Consider the following 22,094-nt stretch of genomic DNA (forward strand, 5'->3'; position numbering starts at 1 on the left):
TATGTAGGGGATAACACTTTTTTCTATTTATTTTACTGAAAACATAAGCCAATAGTGGTGGCTTCATTATTCATTATTCATTATTTTGGAACCTGTACTCAGGAACATTATTTTTTTCCCATCTTTCTTTCTTCCCTTTCTTTCTTACTATACTTTAAGAATTACCTTCACGTACTATAGAAGTAAATATTCTCCTAAAAACAATGACTAACAGCAAGGCAGATTATTTAAAAACAATTATGGGCCAGAAAGGAATACAGGTAGTCTTTGACCTACAATCATAATGGACCTTGACGGTCACCAGTTGTGATGGCTGTTAAGGGAGATGCCCTCTCTTAACAATCCCATCTCCTGCTCTCCCTTAAACAATCATGCAGGTCATTAAGCAGAGAACAGGGTGCTTCAGGGGAGGACCTGGGAGGCCTGCCAAACAGCTGGATCCAAAAATGACACAGACAACCAAAGCCAAAAGCAGCTCGGAGGACAGCCTAGGTAGATTAGGGCCCAGCTCTGCATTCCAATACCAAAGAGATTTCCAAACCAGCTTACACCAAAACGAAAGCTTAGTGATCCACCCACTGGTGCATTTTGCAAAAAGAATGAAACCAGGCTTATGAGCTGGGACTCTGCCACAATCAGCGATCAGACAGGAAACTGTAGGCCTCTTCTAGTTCTTGCCAGTCCGGAAGAAGGCAACTCCAGGACAAGCTTCCCAAAACCTTTCTCTTGCTTTACACCCTTCCCACTTTTACAAACCCACATTTTTTTCAATAAAATAAAATAAAAACCTGGAAGGGACAGACTTATTGTTTTTTTCCCCTCCTTTCCCCCTCACCTTCCTTAACTGCTGAAACTAAGCTCTTTGACATCCCAATCCTCTTTAGCCACTTAATTTGGAGAAGCTTTCAGTCTCCCAACTTCCAGCTGATCAAGGCCAAAAGCTCTGAAAGTGGCTGTCATTTCTACATGAAATTGTCAGCATGCTGAAAATGGTGGCCACTTCTGGCATACCACTATGTGGCCTAGGAATGAGTAGCCTTCCCTAACATGGGATCCAGAGATCTTCAAAAGATAAGTGTGAGCACTCCTCCATTGAATAATTAGGAAAGAAAACCATGAGACTCCATTGATAGAAATCAAGTGTACTTTTACTAATTATAAATGATCAGAAGCGTAGCAAAGCGGAGACTGATTATTTAGGCGCGAAAGCAAATGATATATAGAATAACCCATTCCCCACCCCTTGGCATCCCAGCTACAGTTCAATCATAATTCTCCCAAGTGTCAGGTGCGAGATAACTTCGAAAGGCATCACCAAGATGGAATGTCGGTGCCGTTGGCCTTGGCGGGAAACCTCCTCCGCATGCGCAGTAAGACAGGCAGCAGAAACTCCAGAATCTTCCTCCAGCACAATCAGTAGTCCCCTCCCAAATACCATGCCCCCACTCCCCGTTTCTATGGCAGCCGAAGCAGCAGCAAAGCAGAGGCTGACAATAAGTGTGTGATCAGTGATTGGGATGAGGACCCAGCAGTGCAGGACAGGGGAGGGAGAGGAGGAGGGCCGGCTGCAGCGTCCTTGTTGGTTAGATGGATTAATGACCATATTGGTGCTATAGCAGCTGTAACTTCAAAACAAGGTCGTAAGTAGCTTTGGGGGGGGGGTATCTTGTAACTTTGAACAGCCGCTAAGTGACCGGTTATTAAGTGAGAACTACCTGTAGCTGGGGTGCAGATCAGTTGTTTGGTGATTAGTGGCATGGTAGCAGCTATATAGACTGCAAGGCGATCAAACTGGTCAGTCCTAAAGGAGATCAACCCTGAATGCTCCTTAAAAGGTCAGATACTGAAGATGAAACTCAAATACTGTGGCCATCTAATGAGAAGGAAGGACTCACTGGAGAAGAGCCTAATGCTGGGAAAGATTGAGGGCAAAAGAAGAATGGGATGACAAAGCATGCGGTGGCTGGATGGAGTCACCAAAGCAGTAGGCATGACCTTAAATGGACTCCAGAGGATGGCAGAGGATGGGAAGGCCTGGATGAATGTTGTCCATGGGGTTGCAATGGGTCAGACACAACTTCACAACTAACAACAACAAAGCAGCTATATAGGTAGCAGTGTCCCTGAGACCTGGGGCGGATAATAGCATGTCTTTTGGAATGAGTGGGAAAACAGTGGTGGATCCTTCCTGGTGTTCTGCAATGTTGAATGGCAATGGATTTTTTTAAAGGCTGTTGGACAGGCTCCAAGTGGTGCCAGTCTGAGACATAGTCTGCTTCCAAATTACGAGCACAGCCAGATTAGAAAGAAAAAAAAGCCTTTCTTTGCTTCCTGCTCTCTTAATATTTTTTTTAATGATATTACCAATTGCTATGAATTGCTGCTTGTCACCAGCAACTCTCATTTTATTTCCCGTTTTAATATCCTGCTGGGTGAAGAAATTAAAGGTAGAATATGAAAAAAAAATCCACATGTTCATATTTCAAGATGTTTGGTTTTCATCTGCTTCAAATATGTACGTGAATATTTTAATCTTTTTTAATGGCCAAGGCTTTCTATTTCACTACATGCTGAGGAAAATATTACATTGATAAATAAGCTTTCAAGGCAGGCTATTTCAAAGGTTATATTAGTCCTTAGAATAGATAGATTTTTAACATTGACAATTCGTTGTTCATTTTTTCCTGACACAAATATTGAAGATGTCAGCCCTATCTCTGGAGCAGACATATGTAAACATATATATGCAGACATAAATCTTTCTCAGCAACTACTTCTGTCCTACTATCGCAGCACCATTGAGAGTCTCCTGACATACGGCATTCTTGCATGGTATGGGAGCAGTTCTGCAGCAGACAAAAAAATTCTACAAAGAATTATTAAAACTGCCCAGAATATCATCGGGCTCCAGCTACCATCCCTGGACGACATCTTCACATCTCGCTGTTTGAGGAAGTTGTATAACATCCTCAGAGACTCTTCCCATCCTGCTCACAATCTTTTTAGACTGTTGCCTTCTGGCAGAAGATACAGAACAGTTCAAATTAGGACCACACGTCTTCTGAATAGTTTTTATCCCAGAGCTATAATTGCACTTAACAAAGAACTAAAGGGCCACTATCGGTGAGCTATTGGACAGCACTACTTGGTCTGTTATGTGGATGTTTGGGTGGTTCAGGGGCGGAGGTTTTGTGTGTGTGTGTGTGTGTGTTTTGATGATTGTTATGGGTGTTGCGACTGGTCTCTGGGTGTTACGTGAATTTCGTTGTAAGTGTAAATGTACAATGACATTATGTATGTATGTATGTATGTATGTATGTATGTATGTATGTATGTATGTATGTATGTAATTCTTGGCTGGCTGGAGACATTTTGTGAGGATGAGTGGATTTGATGTTTGCAGAATATACAGAGATCAAGTGGTTGAGGTCATGCCACTCATCTTGGGGTTTTCTGCTGGAGCAGACACTGGAGAAATCTAAGTTTGAGTCTACTTTTATCTCAGAAGGTGACTTTTTCATATTCTGGAAGTCAGATTAAGGAGCTAAAACAACTTCTGAAGTTGACAATTGCCCTTAAGCATACTTGTGCTGACTGGGTAAAATAAAAACAAAACCCCAAAATTCAAAATTTTAAATCATAAAATAAATTCCTTTGGGCACAGTCAAGTTATGGAGTTTATCTAAAGTGCTTGGGATCCTAGCCTATGAATTTGTTTAATGCATTTGAGACAGCAATTTCCTGAAAATGTATGTGAAGTATAAGGGATGGAAAATGGACAACTGTTCTTCACCAAAAGTGATTAATGAAGGAAGTGGTGCAGGTTCCCAGGGCCAGTTGATTAACAGCTGTACAATGAAATAATTTCATTTATTTCAGAATCTGCCTGTAGATGTTAAGAGGATTCAATGTGTGAGTCTCGGTATTATAAACTTTACCACAGATTTATATTCATGCTGATGGCCAGATCACCAAGATGTATTTCCTCTGAATTCCAACACTAACTGGCATTGAATCAAAATGAGTTATATCGTTACAATAATAAAAACATAATCCTTTATCCAATCTGTTTGAAAAATTATTCCACTCTGTTATAATTGAATTCATAAATTAGCTTGAGACTACCCAAATCCACATTCCATTTCCAGAGTACCATTATATCTGTTATTCATATGACTTTACTAAGAATGCAACTTCAGCAGAACATAATGCAAATCCAAAACAAAAAACAAGAAATAAACAGCTCCTTAATCAGTCATATAGGCTCTGATCCTTCATTCATTTTTTCCCCTCCTAAATTTAAATGATAGAAATGTTCATTTGTTTAAACAGACAGCACTACACAAATCCATTTTCTGGGACAGCAAACCTAAAGACAAAAGATTGTTGATGCCGTTAGTACTGTGAGAATGCCAGATCCATACTGCAATTTAAAAAAAAAAGATTAAAAAACAAAAACAGAAAGAAAAACAAAAAATATGTAGAAAAAGGTTTCACAAGCATTATAAGAGCAAATAAAATTCAAATAACATTAGCTTAGTGCTGCTATCTTGTATTGAGTGAGGATTTGGGATCTTTTTAAAACTGAGTCCATAGATAATAATTGACAATAACCAGTATAATACAATATATACATATGTATATGCATATGTAAATGTATGTCACATACACTGCCCTTTCTCACTAAAGTAAGGTGACCAGACGTCCCGATTTCAGCGGGACGGTCATGCTTTATAACAATTTGTCCCATGTCCCGGGCCATTTTAAAAAAGTCCGGATTTTCTGGCTTCATGTTGAAAGCCCAGTGGATTTGCTTAAGAAATCCTAACCGGGGCAAGACAAAAGACACTCTGTCTAATCTCTCTCTCTCTCTCTCTGTCTCAGTACTTTCATTGAAGATATAATTAAAATGTTAAAGCAAGAAAACGGACCCCCCCACGCCCCTTTTACCTCATTTTATAAGAAAAAATGACCAAGTACCATAGAGCTCCAGGAAATGCTTGGCTAGAGGGGCCGCCAGTGTTACTTCCTGGATTTTCCGGAGGGGAGGGGCACGGAGGTTGGAGGTTGGCTCGTGTGGAAGAAAAAATGGTGGCAAAAGTTTCTTTGAAAAATATTTCCCTGACTAATTTCACCATTTTAATTTGATCAGTTCTTTGTATTAACATCTACATCATTCTGGATTGACTTGTGCCTGCTGGTAAGTGAGCTGGGTTTTTTTCTTTTATTTTTTTAATGTATTTTAAAATAATATTTTATTCATTGTGCATAGGATTTTTTAAAATAGCTTTATTCTGTGTAGACTCTTTTTTTAAATTGTATTAGACTATTTAAAAAAAAGATTCTATCCAAAATACAAAATACCAGCTGCAGTTATTCACTTAAGAACTGTGGCAAGAAAGGTGGTATAGTGACCAAAGTTACAATGGCATTGAAAAAAGTGACTGATGACCATTTTTCACACTTAGCGACCATTTTCACACTTAGCGACCATTTTCGCACTTAGCGACCGTTGCAGCACCCTCATGGTCACGTGATCAAAATGTTGATGTTTGGCAAGAGTTACAATTTATATTTGTAAATTGTAGTTATGTTGAAATTAAAAAAATTACAATACTATTTTTACTTTATATGAAAATTTTTGTTGCTCCGTATAAAATTTTTAATCAAGCCCTCCCCCCCCCCCGCCCCGGTCAAAGGTATCCCTTTTTACCAATCTGAAAATCTGGTCACCTTACACTAAAGTGACTCTGGGTGGTTTACAATAAAAAAAAACATAACATAGTACAAAAATATAAATAAAAGCAAAGTTAAAACAGAGTTAAAAACAGTCTTTCTTATATTACCAAACACCTTCAGGGTTGCATATCCTTCTTCAACTTCCATGCCAATTGGCAAAACCAAGTCTTGACACTTTTTGGAAGGCTAGAAAAATGAGGCTAGTTTCACTTTTGGGGGTAAATATTCCAGTGGGCGGGAATGAAGAAAGCCTCCAGAGAAGGCTTTTTTTCTGGATCCCACCAGTTGAAATTCTTTCACTAAAATATTTTTAATCAAATAATGATTGTGAATTGTTTGAATTACCAGGATTTCTATCAGCTCTAAGAATTCTTTCATTATTTAGCAAATTAAATTTACCTTATGTTAAGATAGACCCAAACTTCAGATGTGGTAGAAGCCCAGATGTAGAATTATAATCCACAAATACTAGTTTCCAGGCTGACTGAATTCAGGATCAGAAACAAAAAAACAAAAAAAGTAAGCTTTTTAACCATCATAGTAAAAGCTGGAAACATGCCAAAGTAATAAGATTTTTTTTTTTTGCTTTCATACAGGTTTTCCTATATTTATGATATTTTAAGATCTAGTGTGATTATATGTGTGATGCAAAGTATGATGCATTATATTTTTGAAAAGAAGGCTAGACAATCTAGGAATCTTGGGGATCCATTAAGCCCTTTCTTTTCTTTGGCTATATGGATGGCACCTCAGTCCTCTTTCCTCAGGTTCACATCAAATTTCACAGGATTTAAAACATTAAATTTCAGCAATCCTACCCCAGAATCCAATATGGGAATGGTAAGAAATCTCACAGGGTACCTGTAAGATACACCAGCCTCAGGAGCCCTGGATTCCTTCATATCCAGGCAAAAATTATTAATCATGTAAATGGTGGTGGCAATTGAAACAAGGGTCATCTTGAAGTTCAACCTATTCTACCATAGAGGATTCAAAGACAGGTACATGTCTGGTACTGGCTTCAAATCTCAATTATACATTGTTGAATAACTATAATCTCCAGTTCAAGCTTCTTATAACTAAGAATGATTTCTGACTTACAGCAATAGTAGCAATTGAAACAAAAAATTAATATAAATTTGATTTGAATTCTATTTGAGAATGTAGCAACTTTAAGAGTGTATTGATGTAGCTCTGGACAGTACAAGAAAAAGAAACCATGGGTGCTCTACCTCTTATAGGTTTTCCCTTTATATGAGAATCCATTTATCACTTTTCAATAACAAAAACATAAGCGAAATATTGTTTTCTGCTTAAAATTAAAACCATATATTTTGCAAGAAGTTTTCAAAGACGCCGACATGCCTTCTTTCCCTTTGTATGTTTTTTTTTTAAAATTGCAATTGATGAACTAAAAGACTTTAATAAAATCCCTGAGAACCAGTTTGATATAGTGGTTAAAGCATTAGGCTAGAAACTGTGACTCTGCGAGTTCTAGTCCCATTTTAGGCATGAACCTATCTGGGTGACTTGACCGAGCAAGAAGGTAATAGCAAGCCACCTCTGAAATCTTACCAAGAAAACTGCAGAGATTAGTCCAAGCAGTTGCCAGGAGTTGGCACTGAGCCAAGTGTGTGTGTGTGTGTGTGTGTGTGTGTGTGTACATGCATGCACACCACTAATCCATAATGTAAATGGCAAAATATATACAGTTAAATATGAGGTTGAAATCTTTGGCAAAACATATTTTGGTTTGTTGTAATGTCTGGAATTTAATAATCCCGGAAAAAAGAGAAATGATCAAGGACTTGAACCTTAGGAAAAGTCTCCAAATATTACATAGCTTCCTTTTAATGTCGGGACATACATTACAGGTAGTCCTTGTTTAATGATCACTATTGGGACTTGCAAGTCTGTTGATAAGTGAAACAGTCGTTAAGTGAAACCATGAATGTGCTGCTACCGACTAACTTCAGTTTCATATTTGATTATAAACAATTCTTATCACCAAGCCACATGTTTCCTTATACTTGTGCATCTGAATATTTTTCCTACAGGAAGAACTTTATTGGCTGCTAAATTTCAGTATTACTTGCAGCCCATTTCTCTAATTTATCAAGGTTGTTTTAAATTTTATATTTGTCTCCTATGGTATTCGTTTTTCTGGCAATATTTTGCCACATAAATTTGTTAAGCATTCTTTCCATGTTTCCATTCACATCATTAATAAAAATACTAAAAGTGGAGGAACAAGGATTAATTCTCAAGGCACCAAATATCTCTCCAATATGAGGAACAAATTGAGCTATCTTTAAGTAATCTATGCCTTTCTTATCTAGATTGCTAATCAACATACCATGCAGCATTTTGACACTCGCTTTACTGAAATCAAGATATATTTTCCTCTGTTTTATCTTCACGTCTTTTTGATGTAGGCAAAGCTCAGAGGCAGATTAATTGGCTCCAATGAACTTTATGATTTAATTGCAAAGCTTATGCATATACAATTTCATCTCACAAACTCTCCCCTTAAAATAGATTATCAGCATACACCAATCTATATTGCAGCATTTCATGCAATTGAGCACAAAAAGCAAATAGACGTGTGATTGCAACAGAAGGCTGGGATCCACTTCACTCGGGTTTTTTTGCAATAAATATTAACCACTTCAGGTCCGACCAAAATTGCCATCATAACAAGATTCCTCTTTGTATTTTATTTGCTACTGGACATTGATATAGATAGCAATTGGTATAACGTTCTCTAGAGCAGGGTCCTATCTTTCCCATTATGGATGCTCCAGAGGGGATGGTGAGAATTACAGGTACCATATTTTTCTGTCTATAAGATGCCCCCATGTTTCATGTAGAGTAAGTAAGCACACTACAAGCCATCATTGTGCAGAAGCCATCTTATCACAGAGTGAGTAATAGTAGAATAGGAAATGCACCATAGGACCAACAAGATGAAACCTAGAGTGCCAATGTGATACAGGAAACAACTACAATAGAGAGGAATGATAGAGTTGCATATAAGGTAGAAACTCGACTGTCAGAGCTGGAAGAAGGGTATGGGCCACGCCTTCTCCTTTCAGCCTCCTGTGTATGAGACATCACTCCATTTTCAAGAAAATCTTTAAAAGAAAAAGTAGCATCTTACACAGGAAAAAAATACAGTAGTCCTTGACTTATAACAGTTTATTTAATTTATTTATTCAAAGTTACAAGAGTGACCTTTCAGTTTTCAGTTACAATACTGAAAACAGTGACTTATGACCATTTTTCACACTTATGACCATTGTAGCACCCCCAAGGTCACGTGATGTACATTTTGAATGCTTTCATCTGGTTCATATTTACGATGGTTACAGTGTCCCAGGGATCATGTGACCTTTTTTTGGTGACCTTCCGACCAGCAATGTCAATGGAGAAGCCAGATTCACTTAATAACTGTGTTATTAATTTAACAACTGCAGTGATCCACTTCACAAATGTAGCAAGTCATAAAAAGGACAAAACTCACTTAACAAATTTCCCACTTAGCAACATCAATTCTGGGCTCATTTTTGTCATAAATCGAGGACCACCTGTGTAATCTCTTCACCCTAGAAAAAGGTGCTCTAAAAATAGTCAAAAATTTGGAATAAAAACAATCATAGGTCTGAAAAAAATAAAAACAGAACTGAGTCATATTTTATCAGTGTGATTGCAGAAGGGGAAAAAATCAAGATAATTTGTGATTCCACACAGAAAGGTTGTATTTCCTAAATATCCAGCATGTTTTTCAAGCAAACTGCAATGAATCACAGCCTCTGGAGGGAACATGTTCCCATTTACAAACCACAATGAATACACACAGGGGGGAAATCTCCTCAGATTGCCATAATGGGCTGGCCATAATAGACTCTGCAAAACAAATACCATGAGAAAACATTGCTGTTGCAGTGTTCCAGCTAACTTTTCTGTGGGAAAAGATAAGCACTTTGTTGCTGACCTTTAAAGAAATTCTTCCCTACTCCTATGAAGTTTCACTATGCCTGTCGTTACTCACCAGAAGACGTCACAGAATTTATTCATCTCTTGTGGCAGCCATAAAAATCTGAAAGGGCTGAAATGCAATTCTAATCCTTCTCTCTCTCTTTCTATTGCTAAGGCTGTGCAAAATCTGGGGGCCATGGGGGGTGTCTACGGGGATGGGGGGAGTCGGAGCATTTCGATTATGACTGGGAGGGGCAGATATGACGGGAGCTATAGGGCTAGCCATTACCGGGGAAGAAGGACTTGCTACATTACAGTGATTCCTTGTTTCGGCCCCTCAGGCTCAACTCAAGGACCTGATGACAGAGGAGTTCAGGGCCCTGGTCTCAGGTTGTTGCTGCTAAATGCCAGGTCGGTTGTGAACAAAGCTCCCTTCGTCCAGGATTTAATATTAGACGAGGAGGCAGACCTGGCATGTATAACCGAAACCTGGCTGGGCCATGAGGGAGGAGTCCCCCTCTCAGAAATGTGCCCAGATGGGTTCCAGGTGCTCCACCAACCACGACACCAGGGGAAGGGGTGGGGGGGTAGCAGTTATCGTCTGAAGATCGTTAGTTCCTCGCAGGATCCCTGCCCTAAAGATTGTGGGGTGTGAGTCTCTCCTCTTGAAGTTGGACCTAGGGGTTCAATTGGGCTTGCTGTTGACTTACCTACCTCCCAGCTGTCTCATGACAGCCCTGCCTGTGCTGCTAGAGGCAGTAGCTGGGTTGGCGGTGGAGTTCCCCAGACTAATGGTACTGGGGGACTTTAATCTGCCGTCTCTTGGTGAACACTCAAATGGGGCACAGGAGTTCATGGCTTCCATGACAACCATGGACTTGACCCAGGTAGTTCAGGGTCCAACTCATAGAGCAGGACATATGCTTGACCTTGTATTTCTCTCGGGGCAGTAGAGACGTGATCTCGAGTTAAGGGGAATAAAGACCTTGCCCTTGTCATGGTCAGATCACTCCTTGCTGAGGCTTGACTTCAGGACGCTACTCCCCCATTGCAGGGCGGTGGAGCCAATTAAGTGTTTCCGCCCCAGGCGCCTGATGGACCCGGAGGGATTTCAGAGGGAGCTTGGAGAGATACCTGACTCCCTTGTCCGCAATCCGACCGAGTCTTTGGTCACTGCCTGGAACGTTGCGGTGGCTGAAGCATTGGATCGGATTGCGCCTTTGAGGCCTCTCCACGGCAGTGGCTCCAGGAGGGCACCTTGGTTTACCAAGGAACTCCAGGAGATGAAGCACCAAAAGAGACGCCTAGAGCGACGTTGGAGGGCTAGTAACTCTGAATCTGATCGATCACTATTAAGAGCCTTTATCAGGACTTACCTAGTGGCGATATGGGCAAAATGTATGCATTTTTCTGCTCTTATTGCGTCCGCAGAATCGCGCCGAGCCGCCCTGTTTAGGGTGACCCGCTCCCTCCTGAAATATGAGGAGGCGGGGGAACCCCTGCAGGGAAGAGCTGAGGAGTTCGTTCAGTTTCTGTCGGATAAAATCACTCAGATTCGGACAGACCTGGACTTCGCTTGGGCAGTACCAGCCGAGATGCCAAGGGTTAGTCTTAATCGGATTTTCTGGGATGAGTTCGAATTTGTCACCCCTGAGGAAGTGGACAAGGCCATGGGTGCGATGAGTGCCTCCACCTGTTTATTGGACCCGTGCCCCTCCTGGCTGATTTCGACCAGCAGAAAGGTGACACGAGGCTGGCTCCAGACGGTTACTTTGCAGGAGTAACCATAACCATTAAAGGAAGCAGTGGTAAGACCCCTCCTCAAGAAGCCTTCCCTGGACCCAGCTATTTTGAAAAACTATCATCCTGTCTGCAACCTTCCTTTTTGGGGGAAGGTTGTTGAGAAGGTGGTGGTGCTTCAACTCTGACGGACCTTGAATGAAACGGATTATCTAGACTCCTTTCAGTCCGGTTTCAGGCCTGGGTACAGCATGGAAACCACTTTGGTCGCCCTGACCGATGAGCTCTGGCGGGCCAGGGATAGAGGACATTCCTCTATCCTAGTGCTTCTTGACCCCTCAGCGGCCTTCGATACCATCGACCATGGTATCCTTCTGCGACACCTAGGGGAGGTGGGAGTGAGAGGCACCGTTTTACACAGTTGGTGTTGGTCGGGGGCAAAGGTCGACCCCTAGGCCTCTCAAATGTGGTGTGCCACAGGGTTCGGTCTTGTCCCCCCTCCTATTTAACATCTACATGAAGCCTCTGGGTGAGATCATGCGACAATATGCAGATGATACACAACTGTATTTTTCTGCCCCGTGCCAGCTCAGTGTAGCGGCGGACGTGATGTGCCGATGCCTGGAGGCTGTTAGGATCTGGATGGGGGTGAACAAACTTGTGCTCAATCCCGATAAGACTGAGTGGCTTTGGATGCTGCCCCTGAAGGACAGCTTAGACAGTCCATCCTTAACCCTGGGGGGTGAAAATTTACGCCCCTCAGAGAGGGTCCGCAATTTGGGGGTCCTCCTGGATTTGCAGCTGAAACTGGAACATCTATCGGCTGTGACCAGGTGGGCCTTTGCCCAGGTTCGTCTGGTGCACCAATTGCGGCCCTATTTGGATCGGGAGGCACTTCAAACGGTTACTCACACCCTTGTCAACTCAAGGCTGGATTATTGCAACGCGCTCTACATGGGGCTACCCTTGAAAAACGTTCGGAGACTGCAGTTAGTCCAGAATGCGGCCGCGCAAGCAATATTGGGTGCACCGAGGTACACCCACGTTACACCTGTCCTCTGCGAGCTGCACTGGCTACCAATTGGTCTCCGGACGCAATTCAAGGTGTTGGTTATTACCTTTAACACCCTACATGGCTTAGGGCCAGCGTACCTTCGAGACCGCCTACTGCCTACATACCTCCCAGGTATACCTACATATCTCCCAGCAGCCAGTAAGATCCCACAGATTGGGCCTCCTTCAGATGCCGTCAGCCAGACAGTGTCGGCTGGCGGGCCCCCGGAGGAGAGCCTTCTTTGTGGCTGCTCCGACTCTTTGGAATCAGCTACCCCCAGAGATACGGACCATACCCACTCTCATGGCCTTCAGGAAAGCTGTAAAAACCTGGCTGTTCTGGCAGGCCTGGGGCTGTTGACCCACTGTTGAGGTCCAGCCCTGATTAGAATGAATGTATGTGGTGTTGCGATTTTAAACCGTTTTTTTTTCTTGTTATGTGTTTGTTATGTGTCTTTTTTTCTCTCTCTTTTTTGTAAGCCGCCCGGAGTCCTTCGGGATTGGGCGGCATACAAATTTTATAAATAATAATAATAATAAATAATAATCTGGAATACAGGCAGCTCTAGGGACACACAGAGCAGCGGCAAGAAACAAAAGGGAGAGATCAGTGTGTTCAAAAGGATCCCAAGGTTGGCACACATAAAAAGGAAAATGTCTTAATTCCTAAGAAATCCCCCAAAACAGCCACTAAGGACCCTTGCATGCTCAGAAGCTGAGAGAGATTAGATATACAAAGACTAGGTGCAGTAACTCCCCTATGTCTTTGGGTTAGACTTGCCCATTTCCTTAAATCATAAATTGGTTGGTTTGATTTTGACTTAGTATACAACATGAGCCACCCGGTTGTGGTTTAATCAGTAAACTCTGGTGAAGTCGTGGCCCCTTTCTTTCTTCCTCTACAATTATACAAAAGAAATAGTAGATATATAAAGGAAATCTTCATACTGTCTGGATAGTTCCTTTTCTACTTCACACTTGAGATTCCTTGTATGTCCCTGGGGATCAAGTGGGAGCAGCCAACTGAAATCAGTGAAGAAAATCTAAGCTGTCTACCCAAGCCCCACCCTGCAAAATGCCAAAAGATAGCAAACAAACCCAAAACAAAACAGCGACTGCTGGGTTTCTCCCCCTCCCCTGCCCCCAGTTTAAGGCAAAATATTTTAAAGAGGGAACTTTGGAAGATCTGAAGCTTCTGTCAAAATATAACAGCAGTGTTATGCCATGAAACTCCATCTTTTTTGTTGGTGTTTGCATGCTACATAAACAAAAAAGACAGCTTGCATTTCAATGGTGGGAACTATCCTAATTTCCCCTGAAGACCCTCTGCTGCTAATGAAGATTCTATAGTAAATACAATTCAATGTGCTGCATGTGACTGTAATGCGCAGGTGCCATTATGGTTGTAATCTTGAGAAATATCAGAAGGGGAAGGCACAGGGGAAAGGAAAAGAAAGGAAAAGATCTAGATTTTACCCCTTTAAACTACAGGGGAGTTTTACAAATGTATCATTATCCATAGGAAAATAACAACAACAAAAAAAACCCCTTCCCTTATTTTTTGACTTGAATTAAAACCCTCTTTTTTATTTTAACAAATTCTTCCTACCATTTGTTATTAAATTCCACCAAAGACAATTAAAGATCTTTGTTTTCCATAAGCTTGAGACAAGTATGAAAAAGTGGAATCTGCCACTCGGAAGCCAGAGTCTGGAGTTCTTTTTTTGAAACAATGTATCCTTTGTTCATTCCTCTTTGATCTTACTGACTTTGTAACTTAAGGGTTTGCAACTTGCTTACAAAATCTGATAAAGAGCCAAGGTCACGAATTGTTTTTTGCAGGTGCTCTTGGAAAACATTTTGACAAGAGAAGGAAAAGGAAAGAAAAAGATACACACAAAAAACACACATACACACAAAAGAGGCTTGGAAGGCTAGAGTGGCAGTGGCTATCAGACTCCTTTTTTTCTTTTTTTCTCCTTCATTTTTTTTTTGAAAAATGGATCAATATGCAGATAAGGAAACCTTAAAATTTCAAAATATCCTGGCTGGAATTCAAAATATTTTGGAAGGTTTTGGGAGATTTGAGAAGAAGTTGGATAGACTATTGTTTCTCACAGCAAAAGATGGTGGGGTTGGAGCCCCAAAAATTAAAGAAGAGAATGAAAATATAGAAGTTAAAGACAAGACAATAGATGAACTTATTAATGGAGCAAATATGGGTGAAAGTGGAAAGAAGGGAAGATGGAAAAGTGAATTTGACAATTTGGAGCTTTATCCCAGATTTCAAGATACAGGAGAAAAAAAAGGGCTATAATGATGGAGTTAAGAAGAGAAAGCTTTTCAGAACTAAGTTTGACAACCAAAGACAAGCTAATGTTAATAACAATTCAAGGGCAACGAGACTATTCGAGACATCTTTTAAGCAATAAAGTGCGGAGAGAAGTTCATAAAAACTTTATAAAGGAATTGAAAAGAGAATTGACACAACAACTGGCAAGAGAGATAAGACTGTTTTGCCACTGGAAAGATACAGGTTGATAATGAAAGTTGATAATAAAAAGTTAGTTAATTTTTGGTGATTAATAAGTAGGAATTTCAGTATTTTGCAGATTGTTTTAGATTGTTATTAAATGTTTATTCATTAATATATAATTAAATACGACAACAATAATGAAATGATAACCTCAATTAGTATAAGTAACTTGGTTATAAATTGTAAATTGGGACTTGGCGAAAAGAACTATAAATTTTATTACTAAATCTTTGTTTAGATCTTGTTATAAAGATATAATTTCATTGGGTCTGATGAGAGGAGATGTGATATAAATAGCAAATAATTTTTTCGTTAACCACAATAATAACAAGGAAATGTTAATGGATATTTTTGGTGATTAATAAGTAGGAATGTTAGTATTTTGTAGATTGTTTTAGACTGTTATTAAATGTTCATTCGTTAACATATAATTAACTACGATAATAATAATGAAATGATAACCTTAATTAGTAAAAATAACTTGGATATAAATTGTAAATCGGGACTATAAATTTTATTAATAAATTCTTGTTTAGATCTTGCTATAAAGGTATAATTTCTTTTGGGCCTGATGAGAGGAGAGGTGATATAAATAGTAAATAATTTTTAGTTAACTACAATAATAACAAGGAAATGGATAATGTTTAATGATATATGTGTGTGTGTGTGTGTGTGTGTGTGTTATATTAGTAAAAGCAAATTGGATATAAGTTTTAAATTGTGAGTTGGGAGGGAAAAAGTAGGGGAAATGCTTAGATATCTTATTAACTGATTTTGTTTCAGATTATGTTATAAAGGTGTAATGTTATTGGAGGTTTATTGAAATTGCAAATGAATGCCAGTAGGTGGTTGTGTCTTTAAATACAAATGATTTCAGATAAAAACACGTTTAAATAATTGTAATTAAATGAGAATTGTGGTACATTGATAGTAAAATACATAAAGATTTTTGATTTAAAATGTATAATTCAATATGAATGAAGTATATATAATGATTGTGGAAGAAACGCACAAAATGTATTTGCAACCAATTGACACGCTTTCTACAAGATGTAATGAAGGATGATTCTTTTTTTGTGTTTTTGTTTAAATAAAACAATAAAACTTAAAAAAAAAAACCTTCCATGGCTAACTTGCATATCAGCGAAAAGGTTCGGCTGGAAACTATCTTTCAGAATAGCGTTTTCCTTACAAACTGACTTGTTTATTCATACAATCATCTCTGCAAATATTCTACAAATTAACTGCCTAGGAAAGAACCTTACTGAGGGTGGCCCTCTTGATTTAGATGTTAGAGGGCCATCATTTAATCTGTCCAGAAAAACTAATCCAGCCTCTTCAGACAGGTTTCTTTTTGTGAGCTCCCCTGCTGGATTAATTTACATTCAGACTGTCTTGCATGACTGTTTCAGGCATCCTAACTGACAACATCATAATGCACTTTCTAGTATGCTGCTCCAGTTTTAATTATCCTTCCAAATTGCCTAGTTTTCCTCCAGTGTGCTGTAAATCGAGCTGTCAAGAACTGTTTCTTTTGTGCTTACAGAACACTTCTACAGGAAATATATGTTTGTCAAAAGGAGCCAGCTAGGATGATAAGGTAGGAGCTTTTGAACATGAATGAGCTTTCAAGCTTTGGCAATTCTCTCCCCTCCCCCAACTTTTATCTTGCTTTTCTATCATCAATGACAATGGGCATCATTTTAAATAATTTGTGTGGCTCCATTACTACAGTGCATTTATGAGTAGCAGGCAAGGATTTACAAGCTGGTGTAGGGATGCCTTTCTTTAACAATTCCAGTAGAGGCACGGATTTACAAGCTGATGCAGGGGATCTTTCTTTAATAACTCCAGTAGTTCACTCATCGCAAGACAGCCCTTCTTCAAGAAACTTGAGGAGTATCATGGCACCCTGCTGTTTTCTTTTCTCCCAAGTTAAATATCCTGGGGTACCAGTTTGATGTAGTAGTTAAGGCAACAGACTGTAAACCAGAAGACCATGAGTTCATCCTGCCTTAGTCACAAAGCCAGCTGGATGATTTTGGGCCAGTCCCCCCCCCCTCAACCCTAGGAAATAGCAAGGGCCACTCAGTGTCACTTGATAGTGTGATAGGCAGCATACAAATTTAATAAATAAACAGTTGCCAAAGCCTTCCCAAGAAAACTGCAGTCTTGACAATCACCAGAAATCAGCACACAAACAACCCAGTGCCTTCTATCATTCCTCATACAGATGTGCTTCAATCCCTTTATCATAATGGTTGCTCTCCAATGGACATGCTCTGTTTTGTTCATGTCCTTCCTAAAATACAGTATCCAGAACTACAGAATGACAGAGTTGGAAGTGACCTTGAAGGTCTTCTAGTCCAACCCCCTGCTCAAGCAGGAGACCCTATACCATTTCAGACAAGTGACTGTCCAATCTCTTCTCAAAAGAACTGGAAGGAATATCTTAGATGTAATCATAATGCAGAACGTTGAGAGGAACCTGTTTTCTGCCTTAACATTTTACTTGCCTGTTTCTCTAAATGGGCAAAAGTAAGATGTGCTGAAATTTGGTGAATTTGATGACCAAAACATTAAAAAATATCAAGTTAATGATTATTCTAGCACTCTACATATATTAGAACTTAGGTTGCTGAAAATTAAAGGCCAGGCTAGTACAGTAAGCTACAGTGAAACAAACAGAACATATTATGCGAAACATAATTACTATATTACTTCAAAATCTAATGAAAGCACGGAGCATTGGTGCTTTCTTTATTCAAATATCAACTATCGATATTAATCACAGTGCATGTTTATTATAATTACAAGATTTACCAGTACCCTTGAATCACAAAATTTAACATGCATTTTATGCTTAAATACAGTTGTTATCTGTGATTAATAGTTCCCGAGGATAGGGAATTGTGTTCCCTCTCAGATTGTGTTTATTTCTCTCAGATTATGTAAGAAAGTGAATGTTTGAGTACATAGACCTACAGCCTGATCCCAGGAGGGAATTTGTAGTTAAATATTTTATCACAGATTTCTGAAACAACTCGAGTTTCTGAGCTTTTCAGCAATCAGTTTGATCAATGCCTGGGTAGTATTTTAATTAGACCTCAGCTTCACCTCTTTGTTCCATGTTAATAGGATGCAGCTATTCTAATTAAGAATTAAAATGCTGATGTACCTTTCCGCTGTTATCGGTATTTCATATTTCTTCTCTATTACTAGAAATCTAAAATTCTGACTAGTATGGTCCAAATTCTTGCAGTGAATTGGCTAATATTCAGCTTTTGCTGAAGCTGACATAAAAATGATTTATCTCAATTTATCCCTGTTAACAATGCTTCAGTGTGTTTTAAAGGGAGAGAGTAAAATTGAAACCCCAGCCACGTGGCACAAAGCCACAGAACCTCCATGAAACATCAACTGTCCCAGTCCAGTCCCAGCTACAGTCGCCCTCACCACCTTCTTATGCTGAAGCCCCTGACATGCTGTGTGCTGATGCCCCGGCTGAACCTTCTCTGTCTTCTTGTTTCTACTCTGCTGACTGTCCTGGCCCTGTGCGAGGCACATGCTGGTCCTGTGGGGCCATCTTCTGAAGATCTCACAAAGAAACTACACAATCTGAGAAAGAAAGCCTTGTGCAACCAGCAGTTGCCTTGTAAAAGCCCCCAGCAATCATGCTTGGTCAACAGCGGGAGCAAGGAGACAGTGAAGGTCAGCTAGGGTGGCAGGGGTCACAGAGTGTGGGGTGTGAAAAGAGCACAGATATGGGGAGATCGGATGGTAGATTTTAAGCACCCCAGCGGTCATAAGTGCAGGCATGCTGGCAAAGATCCAAATTTTTATCATATGACTACAGATGTGCTGCAACAGGCATATCTTAGGGACTAGTCTAAAGTGCAAGCTTGTCATATTATGCAAGTTGTAAGTCTCTTAGTTGGAGAAATGCAATATTTAAATCCCTTTATCCAATGCAGTCGAGGACAAGGCAATTAATGCAAGATTTCTTAAAAAATATGATAGCAAAACCATAAACAGAAACTCTGCTTCTAGTCTGAAAAGATATAGGTCAACCACAGATTCTGATAATTGGCTATTTATTTTGTAATACTAGTTCTAGAATCAACAGACGGTTGAGGGGAGGAAAAGAAACCTTATGGGACATAAGGAGACAACAGCTGTTATCTCCAGAAATGAAACCAACCAGCAGAATAAAAGAGGCAGCTGGGTAGGCTGCCTCTGGGGACAACAGGAGCAGGGACAGTCTCCTGCCAGAAAGAGAAATTGGAAATTGCTCTGACTTGAACAAACAACCTTGATTTCATATTCAAAATTTCTGTTTATTTGGGAGCATTACAGAAAACGTGGGTGAAGCTGAAAGCATTACATCTACTGGAACAGGCTTTGGCCAGGCAAGAACTGGATTCCTACTTATTATATGTGCTTAAAACAAAAAAAGACAAATGTGGTATTTATAGGTGGCTTCACCATTTTCATATCAAAAAGTCACTGATTTACTGGTGCCTAAGAGGTTAGGTATATCCCTAGAGTAGGGTTCTTTTTTCCAATCTATTTAAATTGCTTAGCCTTTTCCATCACAATCATATAACAGGAAGGCAAAGGAATGGATATGTTTAAGTGCCTATTTCAGCATTTTTAAGCACTTGCAGTAGACATTTGATGAATGGTTAAAGGAGCTAAACTATCGATTGAACCAACCTTGTATGAGTTAGATATGATGTTCATAATACTGCAAAAAGCGGGGATAGGATAAGCTGGGAACATATTGGAGGACAAAGAACTGAGTGTAACTTCTATTTTCTTTTTAATTTTCATTCATACAATTTTGCAAGTTAAGTTTGCATCCCCTGGGAGGAATGGATATGCTGCATAAACTTTAATGGGGATGGAGTGAAAATGTGAAATCCCAGCTTTGGCTGTTCTAAAGAAGCAGAGAAAGAAGAAATATAATCTGCTTATGCAGCAAATGATTCTCGGTATTTTTTTTAACAAAAAGCATGAAATCAGAATGTATGCCCTCTTGCAGACATTTCTGCTGCTCCAATAGATTTTTACTTCCAAAAAAGGAACAAAAAAAACAACAACAGCCATCTTCTGGGTGCCATGCTATGTTATCCAATTTTGCCATTTCAGACAAATAGATAAAAATCAACTTTATATTGTGAATCTAATTTTCTGACAACCTCTATCCTGCAGAGTGGCTCATACCAAAGTAGTTATGTGCTAATAAATAAATAAGTAAATGAATATTTTAAAAGCTTATGGGTTCCAATTCCAGGAAGGCAAGATAAATCAAATCAAATCTTTACTACAGTCACAGACCAGCATAAAGACAAGAAATAAAGTGCACATTTGAGCCAATCTCTTTTTTTTCTCTTTAGTAAGATTCATATAAGACTATTTATTTATTTGTAAAAATTTATAAGTCACTATAATCGGTTTTGGTTCTAGGTGGCAATTACAATTTGTAACATGCATAATACAAATTAACAACATAATACAAAATATAGATATAATCAAAATACATAAAAATACCATTTAAAAACAGAACACCATGCAGGTTAATATGGTTAGCTTTTTCAGGCCTGCTAATATTTCTCATCAGAATCAATTTGTCATGATGAGTTCACCCTAGTTTCTCATATGTAATAATAAACAAACAAATAAATAAATAAACATACACACACACAAACATCTATTGTCTATTGAATCTTTGTTTCCTATTACAAGTTATCGAAAAGCTCACCTCAACAAAGATGAAACATGGGATGATAGAGTAACTTCGTTGTGTATTGTCTCCCAAAGCCATTTCTCATCACACACCTCAAGGTTAGGGTCCAAAGCTATTCGAGGCTGATTGAAAAGAAAGGGGGGGAAAAACACTAGATCAACAAAGTTATCAGACATTAAAACCTAATATGTAAAATGGGAGAAAGTAAGAGAGAAAGATAGAAAGGGTTTCTTAAAGGAATTTTACTTTGCGTTTTTGTTAAACTGTCTCAACATCAAACACAGAATCATTTCTTTTTCAAATGTAATTTTGGTTTTTCCCTGAACAAAATGTAGCTGAGCACAGTAAGTAAAGACAGCCTGTTTCTGTATCCCCCCACATTCTACTGATCTGCACTGCTTTACTGCACTTGGTCTTGCGAAAATCGTGTTATCTTACAGAGGCAAACAGCATGATTTTAGTGATAAGGGGCTTGGATCTTTAAATAAGCCAGTGCAGATAGAACATTCATCATGAATTCATTAGCCAAGTTCCCATCTTGTCCAATTTGTTCAGGGTTCACCTCTGGCAAGCTTACAAACTAGAGAATATGACAGAGGCTACTGTTTAATACTTGGGTGTGGGGGAGAGAAAGAGCAGCAGAATTCCTACAAAGTTGGGAAATGTGAACCAGGAAGATCAAGCTTAAATGTTTTATTTCCTCTGGGAGGGAAGCAGGAGCACAAGAGGTTAACCAGTCAAAAGGGAAGAAAAGGGAAATTCTAATAAGCTGAGACAGGTGGAAGGTTAATGTCAAGCAAATTTCTTTTCCGCCTTAGGCCAGAATGAAGCACATGGCAAAAACCAACACTTTATTCACATTTAAAAATGCATCAGAGAAAGTAAGAAAAGTCTGTGGCTCCTTTTTTTCCACTCCCCTTTCCCCAAAGCAGCAACCAACGAAGAGGACAAGAAAGATAGGATATAAACCTGTGTTCATCACAATAGTAATAATTGTTCTTGAATTTAAGACTCATCCATTATCGGACACAGCCAAAAGGAGTATTGGTGGCCCTTCACAGTCTTGTAAAATACAATGATGCACGGGGCTGCTATATTTCATAGTGTGCTGGCAACTGCTACAATAATCTGCTGTGCAACCCAGCTTCCATATATTCTCATGAGAAAAAGGGAAAGAGAGCAGGTGGGCAGATTTAATTTTGTCAATATAGTTCCTGATAGATCCCAGTACTGCAGTGTATTTGGCTTAGAAGACAATAACCAGTTCTTTGAAGTGGACATAAAAGCCTCCTGGTAGGC

General features: G+C 39.4%; 1 protein-coding gene across 1 annotated transcript in view; it reads right to left on the reverse strand.

Annotated features, from left to right (window-relative positions):
- The window catches only part of LOC116506165 (phospholipid phosphatase-related protein type 1), an 87,540-nt gene extending 66,374 nt beyond the window's left edge, over positions 1 to 21,166 (reverse strand). Inside the window, exons 1-2 of the mRNA XM_032213817.1 lie at positions 21,042 to 21,166; positions 20,811 to 20,917 (exon numbers count right to left, since the gene is read on the reverse strand). Of these exons, the coding sequence (XP_032069708.1) occupies positions 20,811 to 20,873 (63 nt within the window). The 5' untranslated portion in view covers positions 20,874 to 20,917; positions 21,042 to 21,166. The remainder of the gene's footprint in view (positions 1 to 20,810; positions 20,918 to 21,041) is intronic.
- Between the last annotated feature and the right edge of the window lie 928 nt (positions 21,167 to 22,094).

The sequence above is a fragment of the Thamnophis elegans genome, chromosome 3 (assembly GCF_009769535.1).
Source record: "Thamnophis elegans isolate rThaEle1 chromosome 3, rThaEle1.pri, whole genome shotgun sequence".
Lineage (NCBI taxonomy): Eukaryota > Metazoa > Chordata > Lepidosauria > Squamata > Colubridae > Thamnophis > Thamnophis elegans.